Source organism: Alligator mississippiensis, chromosome 3 (genome assembly GCF_030867095.1).
Source record: "Alligator mississippiensis isolate rAllMis1 chromosome 3, rAllMis1, whole genome shotgun sequence".
Classification (NCBI taxonomy): Eukaryota; Metazoa; Chordata; order Crocodylia; family Alligatoridae; genus Alligator; species Alligator mississippiensis.
The window spans coordinates 283113136-283130584 of NC_081826.1; the positions used below are offsets into that span (position 1 = coordinate 283113136).

At 41.6% G+C, this 17449-nt stretch overlaps 1 protein-coding gene across 5 annotated transcripts in view; it reads right to left on the bottom strand.

Moving 5' to 3' along the window:
• The window catches only part of NEDD4L (NEDD4 like E3 ubiquitin protein ligase), a 352508-nt gene that overhangs the window by 107318 nt on the left and 227741 nt on the right, over window positions 1-17449 (bottom strand). For all 5 annotated transcript variants that reach the window (XM_059725264.1, XM_059725263.1, XM_006268859.4 and 2 more), the window contains one exon: window positions 5674-5724. In XM_059725264.1, coding sequence (XP_059581247.1) covers window positions 5674-5724 — 51 coding nt within the window. The remainder of the gene's footprint in view (window positions 1-5673; window positions 5725-17449) is intronic.

Consider the following 17449-nt stretch of genomic DNA (forward strand, 5'->3'; position numbering starts at 1 on the left):
GAGCTTTCCCATTTGAACATTTAGCTAGTCAATTCAACATTGGCATAGAGTGGGAGGTAGAACATGCAGAGCACAAAAAAAGCAAATAATGGGTGCATCCGTATCTGCACTTTACTGCAGAATTGACTAATTAGCTCTGCGGTAAAAGCGTCACTGTCTACACGAACGCCAGTGTTATAGTGCAGAAGATTAATTAACTCTATCATAAAGTGGTGAGCAGTACTATCTTATGATGGAATAATTAACTGCACTGAAACTCGTGTAGACAGTGAACAGGGTTGGGTGGGGAATGAGGGTGCAAAAGTGCGGGGGCTGCTGCCTGCTGGCCTATGTCACACTGTAGCACCCTCGTGCCCCATCCAGCCCCTCTGCCACCCAACGCCAGTGCCTGGAACCCGGGGCTGACCCCTTGTGCCTTCTGCCAGCCCGGGACTGCTCCACCCCAGCTCTAACTGCTGCGGTCCCCAGTCAGTGCACATGAAGACGCTTCACCTGGGAGCAGCTGACTCCAGCACAAACTTTGCCAGAGCTTATTCAGGCACACTAATTGCACTTGTAGATGTGCCCAATATGTAAGAAATCTGTCCCAGTCTGTAACCACCATTTAAGGCTTGTTCATAAACAGTAAACTATCAAGCTAACTGTCTTTAAGCAAAGGATCCAGCTGTTCCACTCTCCTCACTGATACAACTGTAAAGAGTTGAACAATGCTGAAACTCTGGCACCTGCTCACTTATTTTTTCTAAAGGAATAACTTTGAGTCCCTTTAAGCACTGACAGTTAAATCCTGGCCCATATTGGAATCAGTTCAAGTTTTTCCATGGGACTAAGATTATACCTAGGATTCTACTTACGGATTCCTGAGCTTTGAACAAATTCAAGTCTGCAGCTTTCCAGAGGGATGGAATATAGGTCAGCTAGAAAGCATAAGCTATAAAACCTGAATGTGGAGTTTTGTATTGCACTGGCAATATATCCACATGGACAGCAAAAATATACCACTAGAATTCAAGGGGAGAGTCTCCATCTTTGCTTATACAGTTCAATGGGGATTATAGTTACCCTATCTGCCCAAATCCAAGTTGACTTTGAATTAAAAACAACCCCCCAATAATTAGATTCTACGAGAGGAAAACATTATATATGTTGGCCTAACCCTGCACCCCTTACTGCTCCTTGGTCCCCTACTACTTGCCCCCTTTGCTGTCATCCCTCTTCCCTGCCACTGCTTACCAATGCGGCTGCTCTCGCCACAATGGTCCTGGCTCCAGCCAGGAAGCAGTGGCATCAGTTCTGGTCCTAGGCCCAGGTCGCGGCTGGAGCCAGAGCTGCAACAGCTCCCCTGTTGCTATGCAGTCCCCTGCACTTTTCCTACATTGCAGGCCACAATGTTCCCCACACTGCCCACCCCATCTCTCCCAGTCTCACACACTGTGCAGTCTCCTTGCCGCCCTGTGCTCATTCACCTCCCCCCATACACACACTTGCACCATGCAGACTTTTCTGCACTTCTCCCCACCACTCACTCACACTATGTGGTCTCCCCCATACCCTTGCACAGCACAATCTCCCTTACCTTCTCCCCACCGAGCACAATCTCCTGTGTCCCCCACCCCCTCCCCACAGGGCAATCTCTGCCCTCTACACTCCCCTCCCCACACACAGGCACTATAGACACCTATACACATACATTGAAGCTGCTCTGATGCACTCTCCTCCATATCCTCCCCCCTCCCCCAATACATACTACCTGGTCTCCTTCACACTCCCCCTGCACACCCCCTCCCCTGCCATGCAAGCCCCCCTTGGGCAGGCAGCAGTGGCAGTAACAGATAGCTGTTGTGGTTCTGGCTCAGGTCCGGTAAATTTAAGTACATGCACTAATTTAGGCTGGAATTTGGTCTGCTATGTTGAGATTGTATTGAACCTTTGGAAGACTGAGAAGAAAGATAGAGTCTTACAGAATTGAGTTACAAGACAGGCCTTCCAATTGGAACTCACTCACTTTCCAAAAAAAATGAGAGGTACATAGGGGACCAGTGACAATTAAATGAATGGAACTCATCATCCACTTTTATCAGAACAGTTCAACAACTCAATGTTTTACAAGGACTTATGAATCATCCTGGGCCAATTATTTTTTAATTAATCATCTTTCAATTGCAGCTCTGACCAGTAATAAGCTCCCCAATAGTTTCATTACAACCAATGGAAAAGATACACTACTTTGTTCCCAAAAATTTATAGTTTTGTGTGGCTTTAGAAAAGCAAATCTGTCAAACTGCAACTTTACCCAGGCCTGTTTTGCCAAAACAAGTGCCACTTTTTGCCACTATATATTTGTGTCCAACACGAAGTCGATACTAGCAGGCAAAATCCAGCTTTTATGTCACGTGAATAAAACTATCCCCACAAACGGCACATGATTTCCCTTGAACTACAGCCATCAGCAAAATGACCATGTGGACATGCTCTAATGACAGCCATGCCAACCGCTGTGAAGGAGCAGGTCTCTCTCTCTATAGTGCACCAGGTTTTCTGCTGACATCTGTCTGAGTGAGAACACACAAGATTAGGAAGAGCTGCAAACTATGCATAGCTCCAGAGAACCAGCAGCGTTGGCAGCTGAATGTCAAAAACTCTGGGAGAGAAACTTTCTAGAGCAGACGTAACCTCAGACGCTACACTTACCACTTAACCTGTCAGTGGAGAGTTCCAAAAAGTCCAAACATCATGAGAAGGAGAAAAAGTTGCCAGCTGTCAGTGTTTGAGATTTAACCTGAGCTGAGTATGCACTTTCAGATGATCTGAGAGAATTCTCCCAGGTCTGTTCTCGTGATAGAAAATCTTATCTGAAGACATTTGAACAGACACTTGAATGCTGAGCCCCTGAAGTACTAAGCTTGCAGTGCTGGTGCTGCACAGCCAGGGGGTCCTGTGTGCCCATCTCAGTATGCCTGGCACACTCCTTCAGCCTGCCCCAACATTGAATGGCAGCACCAAGCAGGGCAGCCTTGCCTGGCTGACAGACTACCTGTGCCTTCCTGTAGCACAATGTGGGGATTATGAAGGGGGCATTTTCTGCTCCATGCTTAGCTGGAGTAACAAAGTCCAGTGAGTGACACACTTCTGGGAGGAGGTGAGGGAAAGGGGGGAGAGGGAAGGAGGGGAAAGGCAAAGTACCCTTGGATGCTGTGACTTCTCCCAGAATAAACTTTCCTGGGAGTGATTTAACCCAGGTTGTCCCAGGTTATTTTTCTCTTGAAACAGCCGTTTTTGCTCTGGGAGAAAAGTCTTGAACATCTGTACACTCATGGCTTCACCTGAGAGAAGGGCGACTACCTGGAGAAAATAAAGGTCTGTACATGGCCCTGGTCAGCTGTAGATAAGTGCCATAAAAGCTAAACAGATACTAGGAGAGCTTTTAGTTTTGAAATGTCACGCAGCATATCTAGCAATGAATATCAGATTACACGAAGAGCTGTCAACCTGCAGCCCACGGGCAATATCGAGCCCATCGCGCCACTGGATTTGGCATTGAGCTAGAGGGGCTTCAGAAATGCTTGGTGGCAAGGGTGGGGAAGGAAGGTTTGCCTGCACTATACCATAGCTGGTTGGCTTTAGTGGAAGAGGGCTTCACCCATACTGTGTTGCTCCATAGCCCAGTGGCAGGTCAGGTAGCAGGGAGAAATGGCAGCAGAGACCAGTTCCTAGTACCGGTCTGCCTTGAATCTGAGTTGGGTCATTCTGGCTTGTAATTCAAAAAAATATTGCTGACCTCTAGATTATACTAAAAGCAAGCACAAAGAAAGTAATAAACACATTTCTCCTTGCCAGCTCAATACAAAAATTGAACTTTCTGTATACTGTTTCTTCTACTCAGATTTGCATCATTATTCCAAATATTTAAGTGTTGAAATTTTTAAAAAAAATTGCACTGTACTTTCATTCACTATACCATAGCACAGTAAAAAATAGACTAGTACACTTTAGCTGCAGAAATATCTTGAGTACACACTAATATATATTAAAAGCTGCAATTTATTTATTAAGAATGGAAAATTACTTGAATTATTATTTACCATTTCTAATATGAAAGAAATATTACATCTATACTGTTGAATATTGGTACTCACTTGCATTATTATTTTAGCATTACTTGGATTGGAGTTCCAATTAGTACTTCAAAATAGTGAGATTACTTATATTAGTCAAATATGCTACAGTAAAAGAGGACCCTCTTTAAGATAGCTGTATTTTTAATGTTTTTTCTTCTTTAAAAAACTAACTCACTCCCTCACCTACTGATTTCTACAAGTGGCTGCTAATCCCTGTAGTGCTAATCCCTGTAGCAGTTGTTTTGCACAGGGACTGGCTATCAAGAGAGTTTTCTGGTAATTTAGGATACAGACAAAACTTACTGTGAACTGAAAGGTGCTCCCTCACATGCCCACATGTGTGCGCCTACCTTATGCCACACACAAAAGTGAAATTGTGGTAGTTTCATTCTCAATGACAGGAGTAATCTCTTTTGGTCTAACTTTCATCTGCCAGAGGATAAAGTATGTACATGAGGTTCTTGATGCCCTGTAGAGCCCTAACTATTTTACCCCACAGTAAATGGTTTGCATGTATATATCCTTGCTCTATAAGACACCCAGACACTTGAATGGGTGCTTCTTAAATCCTTCCAGGTTCTCATATTCCAGGCTATAGTTATGACTCTGAACCAGTGTTCAAAACAGATACGGCACCTTTCCAGATAGGGCACAGACTGTCTTCCCCTAAATGGCATGCAAGCTTATTTCAACTGACTATGCACATAACTAAAGCGGTAGATACGTCACTAGGAAAGGAGGAGCTGAAGTAGGTTAGCAATGGAAAGCAAAGTAAAAGCTGTGCATGTTAAGATGTTTAGAGGAAAGAGAATTTGCTTGGCTCCCACAGAGCATGTCCATGCTGCTGCAATGGTACCCCTGAAAACACTGCTGAGAGGCATAACCTTCTCCTGCCGATTTGTGTTCTGCATGCCTCAAACGAGTGCTTTAAGGGCCCTGCTGTCATTCTGGAAATTGTGGTCTTCAGCCTGCGTGAGAATGGCAGCAGAAGGCACCCTCAAGGTGCCCTCTGCTATCTAACATTTCAAGGTTTGACTTGTGCAGAATAGGATGAGAGGGTTAGGATGCATTTCTTGGCACTACTCTTAGGAGTGCCATACAAACAGCATGCTCAGAGAGGGAAACCATCCAAACATGAAAGAAAGTTACAGGATGAAAAGAGGACATAGCAATAGTTAAGGAGAGGAATAACGAGGGCTTGGGCTACCAATGCATTCATCATTTAGCACAGGGTAGAAGAGGTGGACCCAAGGAAAAAGCAACAGAAGTGGATGACAGCATATATCTGCAATAAGGACTTTTTTAAAGAAAGGCGCTTTCTGAAGGTAGAAGGAAGAGAATCTCAGATTACCTTCTTTCTAGTCCCAACAAGCTCAAGGAGCATGTGGGGTCATTGTACAGAACCAGGGAAGTCTCCAATTAGCCACTAATACTGCTGCAGTAACGATGGGAGATCAGACTGAACTACTTGTAGAGACAAGCTGCATAATGTTTATGGAAATTTCTCACATGGGGTACAGACCACAGACAGGATGAAGACTTGGACATTTCTTACCGGAAGATGATTAAGTGGGACGTCTACTTGACCGAGGAAGTCGTCTCTAGTCTGTTAAACAGAAGAAAACAGAAATTAGTTCATTTTTAAATGAACAGGAAGGAGGAAAGAAGCTAAATGAAACACAGAACACCATATAGCTACCACAAGGACCACACTTTGCCAGCATTTTACTGTGAATGGATTCTACCTCCATAACTACTTCTATTAAGCAGATACAGTTCCCACATTTCATCAGCGTATTTCCAAAATTTCTGCAGTGTCCTTTAAAGTGCTTTCCTAGTCAGCAGTACAATCCTCAGGTGTTGCCATACTTCAGCTAAGATTTTGCCTGATGACCTGTTAACAGGCAGAAGGCACGGTAGAGTTGTACCTTATAGACTGAATAAACTGCTAACAATGGTAAGTCTGAAATACGATTAAAGGTAAATTTCTAAGCCTTCCACTAGGATTCCTGGCATTATGCAAGTTACAGATTCTGGGCATATACAAGCTAAAAATAAGTCACCACCTATGAATTTAAACTTAAAACATTTCACATTAAGCATTTTTTCATTTTAATGGGGCCCCATTCACATGTACAGTGCTATTCTCTCCTAAGAGGCACTAGCCACTAAGGATAAAGCTGGATGAGGATATATAAGCACTTTTCTCTCATGAAAAATGTGTCTAGAACGATACCACAAACAGAGCAATTGTTTTTATGAATAAATACCAGGCTGATCTCAATGGTTCAGGATAAAGTAACTTATGAGATGCAATAACTCATCCCAAAACCAGCCTTCTTATTACTTTTTCACTTCACTTCCTGGTGGTCTAGCCTACATTATGCATGCTTCATATGGCCTATATTACATATGCTCCTATTTTGACTACAACAACGTGGCAACTGATCTAGTTAATGTATTTGGTTGCAGATACACCAGTTACATCTGCTTGCATAGCTCTGCCCACACATGTGGTTTTACTCCTTTAAGGTATAGGAAAACTGCGTGCAGACACGTGCTGAGAGAGGACCACACAGGTAAAGCTTATCCTTAGGAAACGGTGGTAACTATACTGGAGATATTTAACAGGTTTCACGAAAATAGCTTGATCCAAAATGGGGATTCGCAAACCATACAGGTAAACTCACAGGTGGTATGAGAACTAGATATTCCATCAGTTCACTTCAAATCAATTTAAGAAGATGCTACATAAACTGTCAAAGTTTGGGATCTGCTGCTCTACACTCAGAATCAGGATTGCTCAGCATCTGATTTGGCTCTGGCTTTCCTTTTCTGATCTTCTGACCTCCATAAAAAGACGTCGTTTCAGTGTTGTGTTTTACTCAAATAAGGCAGAAGGGCTCTGGATTTGTATTTGGATGAGACTGCCCTACTTGGATTTATTGTAGATCCCTTGCTGTTCCAAGAACATGCTTGCCAGTCTATAAAGCTGATTTACTAAGTGAAGAGAGGAACATGATGCTGTATGTTTTAAGAATTTGCATATGATGCTTGAATGACTTTTTGCCTTAGTGCATGAAATACCTGTAGTTCCTCATTCACCTACCTCTCTATTACTTGATACAACATCAGCTACAAGAATAGCCTAAATTAATAATTAATAAAAAATAAAACAGAAAAAGATGCGAGGCTTCAAAATGTATACAACCTGCCTAAATATTTTTGTTGTCCTGCACTCCAACCCCATGATTGATCATTCATATCTAAATAAAATGGTAAATTCTTTGGGGCAAGGACTATAATTTACTACTTGTGCTGAACAGGATCTCTGGTATAGAATACCTTAAAAAACCCCAAGCATCTCAATAACATTTTAAACTGCAAAACAATGGTAAACAGAATACTCTGGTTCAGCAACAATTCTCTCTCTCTCTCTCTCTCTCTCTCTTTTTCCTCTCCAGCCCCACAAGAAGGCAAATGCTCTAATGAAGTGTCAATGGAGCTGTTAAGGAACTCCTTTATCTTTTGGACTGGATATAGATTGATGGTCCCAAAACATTCACATGCTTTTTAGACCATCAGCAAAGGGGAAGATGTTTTCCAGCAGAAGTTGCTCTATATAACTTCATTCACAATAATTACAGTGCTATAGTGAGTGTCATGCAACATGAATACAATTTTATTTTAGTGTTACTTATACTGCTATTAAAAATGCAAAATGAGAAAAAATGATCTCATAAAAGCAATGTGACAATAAGGCTAAGAAAAATAAAAACACATCTGCATTTCCTGTTTTTAAGTTTGAGGTTCCCAGTGCATACTCAAATCCTCCCATTTGCTTAACATCATGATCTTCAAGTTAAATGAAGATATTATTAAAGATCCACCATGCATACAGAATAGAGAAAGTCAAGGAAAAATAGATCTTCGAATTCTAAGTACAGTACATCAGAACAGAATATCTGAAGACTACCGTGATAGCATAGAGAATTAGGCTTATAAATAAGTTAAATAAACCTCGCACTCTCACATTCATGACAGATTAAAACTGAATTGAAGGCATGGACATGAGAGGTTTAGCACCCTGTTACCAACTTTGTATCAAGCTCACCGCTAACACACACATATTTTGCTTCAATACTGTATTATTTACAAAACAGCATTAGATTTTAAATATTCATATCCATTGGTCTATAAAAGGTGTTCACATAGCCCAGCCACTTTTAAAAATCCCATAACAAAAACCAAAACCTGGGTCTTGCCTGTTTTTGTTTTGTTTTGGGGTAGGTTTTTTTGGCATCTTACATGCAGTGAACTTGCCAGTCTGAGCTCACTGCACTGAACAGAAATATTCCTGTTCCACTATAAACAAATCTCAACAAAGCTAATGATAAAAGAGCTCAAAGCTAAAATTAAAATGAGAAAGCTCCCCATTTCTGTTTGCATTATGCCTGTCAAGGGCAACACTTCCATATTAAAGCAAAGCTGATTATAAAAATAAACTGGAAAAATCAAGTCAGCTAGAATGTCAGTAGTTTGTCAAGTACAGAACAAGAGTGTATAAAGCTAACTGGCCGAAACAGGTGCTCTCCAAGTGACTATTGGATGCAGCGTTTAACAGAGCCTGGTTTCAAAACATGCCAGTGTTGCCAAAACCAATGAAGTTACATAAACAGACTATGTGAACGAAGGGCACTTTTAACAAGCATAATTTAGATCAGAGACAAGGGTGGTCAGTGATAGCGTAGTCTAATCCAATGACAAGAAATAAGGCTATTAAATCAGGAGGCTTGAATCCTAATGCCATCTCTGCCACTGATTGGCATAACTTTGGACAAATCTATTAGCACTCCTGCATCTCATTTTCCCAGTATCTCCAGTCACCTTTGCTAATGTCAATGTGAGCTCCACAGCTAAGGCGCTATTTCGTAGTTTCTGCCCCCCACCCCAGTGTGATGTGCAGATGTGCACAGTATAAAACTTCCAATCATCTACAGCAGTGTTTCTCAACCCATGTGCCATGAGAATATATGAATGGGTTGTAAGCAAACTTTAAAAATGAGGATCAACAAACTTTAAAAATAGATTCTCCTTTAAAAGAGAAAAACATGGTTAACTGTGGCTTTTCCTTTGCAGGCTGGCAGTCCCAGCCTGCGAGGGGCTGCTTGGGGCCCCCCTACTCCACTCCCCCTCCCCATCCTGCTCCACACACCCTCCCTCTGCCCCACACATGATGGGGCTAGGGCTTGGGGGCACCGTCAGGAGAGAGGGGCACTGGGTTGGTACGGGCCATCAATGTTGACAAATGGGTCCTGGTACAAAAAAGGTTGAGAACCACTGATCTACTGAAACCCCACTGATGTAGTGTTGCAAAGAGAATAATGACTAATTAAAATTAACTTCAAAACTTTTAATGATATGCCTGGAAACTTCCCCTTTGGAACTAGTTTTATTTAAGAAGAGCAAGCTTGAGTAATTCTTTAAAAAGGTATGCTACTATAACAATGTGATTAATACGCTGTAATGCAATGCATTTAACCTGGCTAAAAGCTATTCCATAATGCATGTCATCAAGAAATATTAAATATTAATTAAATGGGTCTCAATTTCATGTGGTAAATAAGTTGCAACTATTTTGAAGTTTGGGAAACTGAGGCAGCTTAAATCTCTTTGAGAAGGTCACAAAGCAAGCTCACAACAGTTGGAAATATGGAGGGTAGGGGATGGGGTAGAATGCCTAATCTGTAGTCCTGTGCCTTACCCTCTTCTCTACGAGCAGCAGACAGGAAACTGAATACCAGCGAGAACCAAGTGAAAGTGATGCTCCTTATGAACTAGAAGCATGTCACCCTGGCCTCTACACTGTGTAAGTATTGAATCAACATAACTGCATATCCTCTGAGTACTGACATTTCTTGTGGTTATTTTTAAGGCGGTAAAATGCTGCCAATTTACCTCCTCAGTTATGTCCTATTATATCATCTACCACACTAAAACTGCATACAAATCAACCATCTATTAAGGATTTTGGTCTTTTTAATCCCAAGAAGCCACAAATTTCCTCAACATATTACAGACAAGACTGCTCCGACGTCTTTTGTTGGTGCACTAGTCTAAATTTTAGCAATGAATTATCTCCAAATCCTGTCACTTCTCAGTTACACTTTAACACACTCCTTGTGCAAACAAGGAAAGTGGTTCACCTTTCTATCCAAGTTCATGGGTACACAGCTTAACTGACTCCTCCTTGCCAGAACAAAATAATACAGGACCTCTCAGAAAGGAAACGAAACAAAATCAAGAACCGCATTCATTAGCTAGACACTGCATGCCCTCAGCTTCCAGTACTGTGTTATCTCGGAATACCACGTGTTTCAAGTATTTCACTAGGATTATAAAATGGCTTTGAATGTGATAGAACAAAAACAGTGAAAATGATGTTACATGCCATTACCAAAGGACAGTTTATAAATAATGAAAGTCATACTGTAAGCAACAGAGTACAAGTACCTGGGCTTGTTCTCAATGCTGGGCTTATGAGAACATGCCCAGCATTGAGCCAGCCAGTGTTACTATACTTCCCAAGCTGTTTCAGAAGTGTATAGACCTGAACAAATATTCCTTACAAGATATTCAACTGCTATTAATACAATACTTTAAACAATAGACACACATACCGCAGCTGGATTTGCAGCTAGTCCAATTTGCTAACTGTCTATTATTTTAATTCTTTCCTCTGGAGGAAACCATTTAGAACAAGGTAGAAAAGTAGATTAAGTCCAGAAAAAGATTATTTTTGCAGAAGGGTGGACCTAGGACCATGAGTTTCACTTGTCTCTGTAGATCTGTATGATTAGTAGGGCCCTACTGAATTCATGGCAGAAGTGGGCTGTGTGGCAGCTCCTTTAACCTTGCAAGTTCTCCCACGTGCCCTCCCCTGCAGATTGGTGAAGGGGCCCCATCGCTCACTCCTGATCATCAGGGGGCAAAAACCACAGTTTTAGACATGGTGCTTTTTTGCCTCCTGGCCAGTCAGCAGCAAGCATCAGGGCCACCAGGGCCCCTCTGCCAATTGCTGGGGGAAGGGAGGGGAGGAGGGGTGTACAGGGAGGAACCTGCAAGATTAAAGGAGCTGCTGCATAGCCCACTTCCGCCGTGAATTTGGAAGGGCCCTAATGATTAAGTGTCTACATGGAAAGCTATCCTCATTCGAGAACTACACAGCTCTGAATTCCCTTTTGCAGCTGTGCAATCACTGAACTTCCATGTACACGTGGCAAGAGAGAACGCTACTTTGTACTGAAATTTGTAACGAAAATTTTTCACTCCCAATTCACTCTTTTACCATTTCACGTCAAACTCTAAGCTGTGATCCAAAGGATGAGGTGACCATAGTTTCACTCTACACAGTGATAGCATACAGGTGGCATTCTTCCACTTATGGCCTCCATTCTGGATGAGAGCTTTCAGGCCACTTACCTAAACAAACTGACTGTGATTTGAGAGGGATATTGTTTCCAGTATTAATTTTGGCCTAAAATTTGGCTACTTCTTAAACCTCTGAAACCAAAGTTGTTGGGATTTTTTAAAATATCACCCCCTCCTCCCCCCACCCTCATTTTTTGTAAACAAATGTTCTTGTTGCTCTTTAGAGAAAAGTAGTGAAACAGTGCTACCCAAATAAGGAAGTCATGTTTCCTCCAGTTCATTACACGTTTAGCAAAAGATAAGAATAAGGAGTAGAAAAAAATGGTGAGGAAAACCTGATTTTCCATTAATGCGCTATACACAGGTTTTAAAATATGTATGTATAGAATCAACATATTATAAATACATATATGTTAAAAAATGCCCTTCCCTGTCAATTCAATGTTTAAGAATGGAACTTTACTGTAAAGCTAGTTTTAAAGTATGCATATAATAATGTGTTCATCCATCAGTCTTTTTAGTATCTTACCTAAGCAAGAGGAAGTTCAGTTGCTTGAATTAGAGAGATTTTGGGGTATGATATTTCTGAAGATATTAAGTTTTGGTAATACATATGCACACTATATAAGTAGTGTATGTATTTGCCCACCTCACCAGTCAGAAGACTAGGTTTATTCTTCATTAATCTATCATATGGGATAAATTCCAATCTAAGGTTCTGTAACATTTGCCAAAAAATCATCTGTCTGTCAGTAGAAAAAGCCCACACCAGAAATTACTTGTGACACCAGATATCAGGGCCAGTGACTGCCCAAACGACCTGACGCTTATTTATAACCACACTATGCACAGAATTCCAGGAAGTGCATGCTGCTCTTCCAGAGCCAAGTTTACATATTTATCATAGCAGAGCTTTAAGTTTATTATTAAAATTCATACTTTATATGATGACATGCCATAATATTTCTACCTAAAAAATGGTTGTATGACAATAAGTGAGGTGGTCTCTGATACCAGCATTCTGAGAGCATAGTTAAAAACATGTATATGTATTACAATTGCTGAATTATTTCTTTGAACTCAGTATCTTTATGAAACTAGTTTGAAATTTTGGGAAACTGGTCATAGCACAAAGAAAAAAGATGGCAGCATTTTTTCTTCTGAGTTACTAACACACAATTTGTCAAAGCATATGAATTTACTCCCACACAGACTTCAATAGGGCTAATCAAAGTTAAACAATTTCCCCTTCTCCTTATGAAACACTGGATAAATACTTTATCAGAAGTATCTGTAGCTTTTAGCTCTAAGAGGGTGCATGTACACAAGAAATTAGTGTGACACGATAAATTCTGGCACAGTTTGTGCCAGAGAAAACTGCTCCTGGGCGCAGCGTCTGTACATGTGCCCAGGGCCCCAGCACTTTGAGCTGAGGTGGAGCAGCCCTGGGCTGGCAATGGATCCTGGGGGGTCAGCCCCAGGCTCTGAGTGGCAGTGGAGAGGCTGGCTGAGGTACAAGGGTACAAAAGCGCGGGGCTAGGTGGCAGGCCGCCCCTGCACTTTAGAACCCTCATGCCCCAGGCAGCCCCTGTTACCGTCTACACGTGCATTTTGGTGGAGCAAATTACTCTGCTGTAGGATAGTACTGTTCCCCACAGCTGACTGGCAAGAGACATCACGGTTTAGAAGAATGAGTCAGGAAGTCTTGGGTTCTACCTATCCAGGCTCTGCTACCAAATTACTGTGCGAGTTTTGGTGAGCTACCTCATTGTTCTACGACTTTTCCCACTTCCAAAACAGAAATATAATTTTCATCACTTCACTATTCCTAGAAGTGTTCAGAGGGTTCATGTGTAGACTATACTCAGAAGCAACAATATTCTTTTGAACTTTTGAAGAAGGTAGCATATAAATTACTTTAACAAAAGTAGTGTACATGCATTGCCTTCACATCTTTAGATGATTCATTTTAATCTTCCCATGTGTCCCACTCATTAAATTGCCCAGGGAAGAACATACCATTCATTGCTATCATTTCTAGGTATCTGCCTCCTTCTGTAGTCATCACTGCTAATTATTAATATTTTGGTGACATAGCTAAGGTTCTCTCCACAACTAAGAGGGCAGGATATTGTTGAAATAATACACATGCATTATGTTATGGAGCAGTGCTCTAGCACAGGGGTTCTCAACCTTTTTCTTCCTGAGAGTCCCCCCCCCCCCAGCACTCTATAAAAACTCCATAGCCCACCTGTGCCACTACAACTACCCTGCTCCCCAACTCTGCTTGTCCCAGATACAGCAGGTGGGCCTTGGCAGTGGGGAGCCCCATGGCCCCACTCACCTGAGCAGTAGCAGTGCAGAGTCTTGCCCACCTCCACGCGGCACCACCCACAAGATGGAGGCTGTGGAGTTGGGTGAGGCAGACCCGCCCCCCACTCCTTCACTGGGACTCACCTGAGCTCCAGGTAGCTCCACCCCGCACTGGGCTGTGCAGACTCCCTGAAACCTGCTTGCAGCTCCCCAAGGGGGATCTGAATCTGCAGTTGAGAATCAGTGCTCTAACAAACAGTGAGAGACTTGGATGCAATGCTCTAAAACCTTTTAATCTTCTCTAGAAGCCATATATAGACCTCACTTATGCTTGTAAAGCAGTGAGTTTAAACCTTTATTTAGGATAAAAATACAGGTAGTGCTTTCTAAAAACCCAGTAGAGCAGGGGTGGGCAATTATTTCAGCCGGAGCTACTTAATGACTTTTGGTGGGCTGTTGAGGGCCGCAAGGGTGGTCCCACCCCTTAACAGGTATCCCACCCCCTAATTTCTATTTTGGGACCAGAAGTCCCATCCCTTAACTCCTGACCTTTGTCACTGGAAGTCCTTCTCCTTGCCCCCAGAAGTACAACTTTTGGGAGGGGGATTAGCCATCTTGGAATTACAAAAAAACCCAAATCATATACTAAAAAAATCAAACACCTACTATATGTATGTTAATTTTATTTCAAAAACTTTTTTTTCCCCTGGTTCACATGCATTTGCATAGTATATATAGAGGTGATTGCAGTGCTGGGAGCCCCAGGGAGGTAGAGGCACACAGCCTGCCTGGTCCAATGATATACAAGCTCTTAAAGCCCGCTTCCTGCCTGTTTTCAGAGGGGCAGCTGCAGACCAGTAATAACTGTTTTTTTGGAGGGACTTTGTGGGCCAGATACAACGGCCTGGTGAGTCAGATCTGGCCCCTGGGCCATATTTTGCCTGCCCCAGCACTAGAGAGTAAATCTGTAATGTTCAGGAAAGAAGAGGAAATTCCGTGACTTATAACGTCTCTCTTTTGATTACTGACTACCATCTCTAAAAATATTTCCAAACCCATATGGGGTTTGGAAATATTTGCCCAGGGAAGGGGAAACAGAATTTTTTCAAGGCCAAAGCAAGAATGAGGAAAAAGGTACAAAAGAAAAAGCCTGCTGAAATGAAACCATACACAGAAGAACCATGTGCAGGGTAAACAACTCAAGTATTTCAGTGAACATGAACATACTATACAATTAAAATACCTGTATTCTTAAGGAAACAAGATACAGTGCACTCAAACTATGCACTTCCTTCATTGCACACAGATTATGAAGACCTAACTAAACAAAAACCTAAAGTTGAGAAAGGTATAGGCAACTGAAAATAAGCTCTTCTAAAGGGAAGTACTGGGCATCCTTGCTAATAGGCAGAACATTACAAGCCCCACTTTTATACTATTTCATTTGAAATCTTTCCTTATGTATCAGTCCTTTCAGCCTTTTGGATTTAACTTTTTTCTTGCCTTGTGGTATTCTCCACAAATGCAGTTCATAAACCATATTAGCTTTATGGTACCTTATCATGCACATTCCTAATTTATTTAGAGTCTCTCTCTCATGGCATTTCTGCTTTCTAAGTACCTCACTCTTACTGAATAGCTTATATATCAACCTGATATACAAGCCTGGCTGCATTGCATTCCTTTCTCTTGCCCATATTTTAAAGATAATTAAGTAACCTAATCTTAATATAAGAACTTGATGATTACCCCTCCGTAAATTACCAGGCTTTATTCTTTATTTATGAACCTCTACATAATTTTCCATCCTCATGACATTCATGTCAGCGTCTAATTAATTTTCCAAGTCTTATCTCATGAGACAATTTTTTAAAATGTGTTTCATCTACTAAAAGGAATCAAATTCATCAGGTGAGCTATCTTGGGCTGTTTATCATCTTCTTGGTGCTTAGAAAAACCCTTAAATATTGTTCCTTACATCACGAACAATGGGAGTTAGACAGTGGTTTCCCAGTTCATTTCCACTCCTTTCTGTAACTGTTCACAACACAATTGTTCTGTTTCCCAGTTTGTCATGACATTGTATATCCATATATACACCTCCACATACATACATACATACATACATAACCAATGAACAACTTAGTTCACCAGGTACTACCAAAGACTCCCCAGAGAGGTTTTTTGCTCTGCTACTCCCAAGAAGTTCTGATATGAAGCTTGATACATTTATTAATCAAGTTATATAGTTGCCTGAGCACTAGAACTGATGACACAGGAGATGCTTTCCAAATCTGTCCTGTCATATACGTCACTTGACTTTTCACTGCTACAACATGGAGCTCAGGCCTACAAACTATGGTATGCAATCCAAATGCCATTATCTCCCTAGTTCCTTCTTTTATTCTTCCCTTTCCGTGACCACCGCTCCTTCTGCCTAGAAGACCAAACTCACAACCAGTGGAGAGCGTGTAGATGGATTTCATTATATGGCATAAGTTGTTATGATGCATGCTCCTATAATGCTCCTATAATGATACAAGACTAGCAGCTCTAATTGTTTCATGCAGGGTAAAGTTTCACTCAGGTTTAATATTAGGATGATATAGCTCACTTATTTTAGTACAGGAGCGAACAGAAAAGTCCTCCAATATTCCTCATGCTTTCTACTTCCTCTCCCTACTTCCTGAGGGTACAGATGAACTTAACAATTGTATCACTGGCAAAGGATACCATACAAGCTATTACAGTGCAACTATTATATCTGCACGATGCTGTAGTAATACAAGTGTAGCAAAACCACTCCAAATAGGTTCATGCTTCTGCGCCCAGACTAAGGAGCACAGACATGGGGAGTGCTCCAGATGAGGGGTCACATTTTACAGGTTAGCAGAATAGCAGGACGCTGTCAGGACGGCAGCTGAATAGCAAAGCTGTTCTAGAACATGCAAGATACTTCAGAAGTATACTTCAGCACTTTTCACCTTAAAATGGCATTCCTTGCTGAACCCCACACAACAATGGTATGGAAGTCACCAACAAGACTACTTTTCTGAGTCAAGACCGCTCCGAACTCCAAAGCACTTTCAGTCGGCACCCTGCATTTATCCCCATCTCTCCTAAAGAGACTTAATGTTCAGATTCCCATCATGACAATGCTAGACATAGTCTTCTCTAATAGCAGTAGAAAAGAAGGGCTCGTTCCGTAGAAGGTAATTGCAGCTGCCAGTAAAAAACAAACAAACTATATCAAATTCACGAGAAAAACCTCAGGACCAGCTGAAGTGGCAAAGTTATTACTTCCAGCACATTATTTCTCTTAGAAATCTCTTTAAAGTTAAAAAAAAAAAAAAATGGCAACAGCTGGTTTCAAGATGAAACCTTATAGGGGAAAATCGCATATTGAGTCCACAGAATTTAAAGCTAGCTACAAACAGTATCACTGCAGATAGAAAAAAAAAGAAAAAAAAAATCAGCCAGGCAGTGGCCACCTTGTGCTTCTGCAAGTGTTTTGTTTTGAACCAGAGTGTTTGTTTTGTGTGAGAAACCTCTGAGTCAGCCAACTTCCACGTACACAGCTGAGAAGG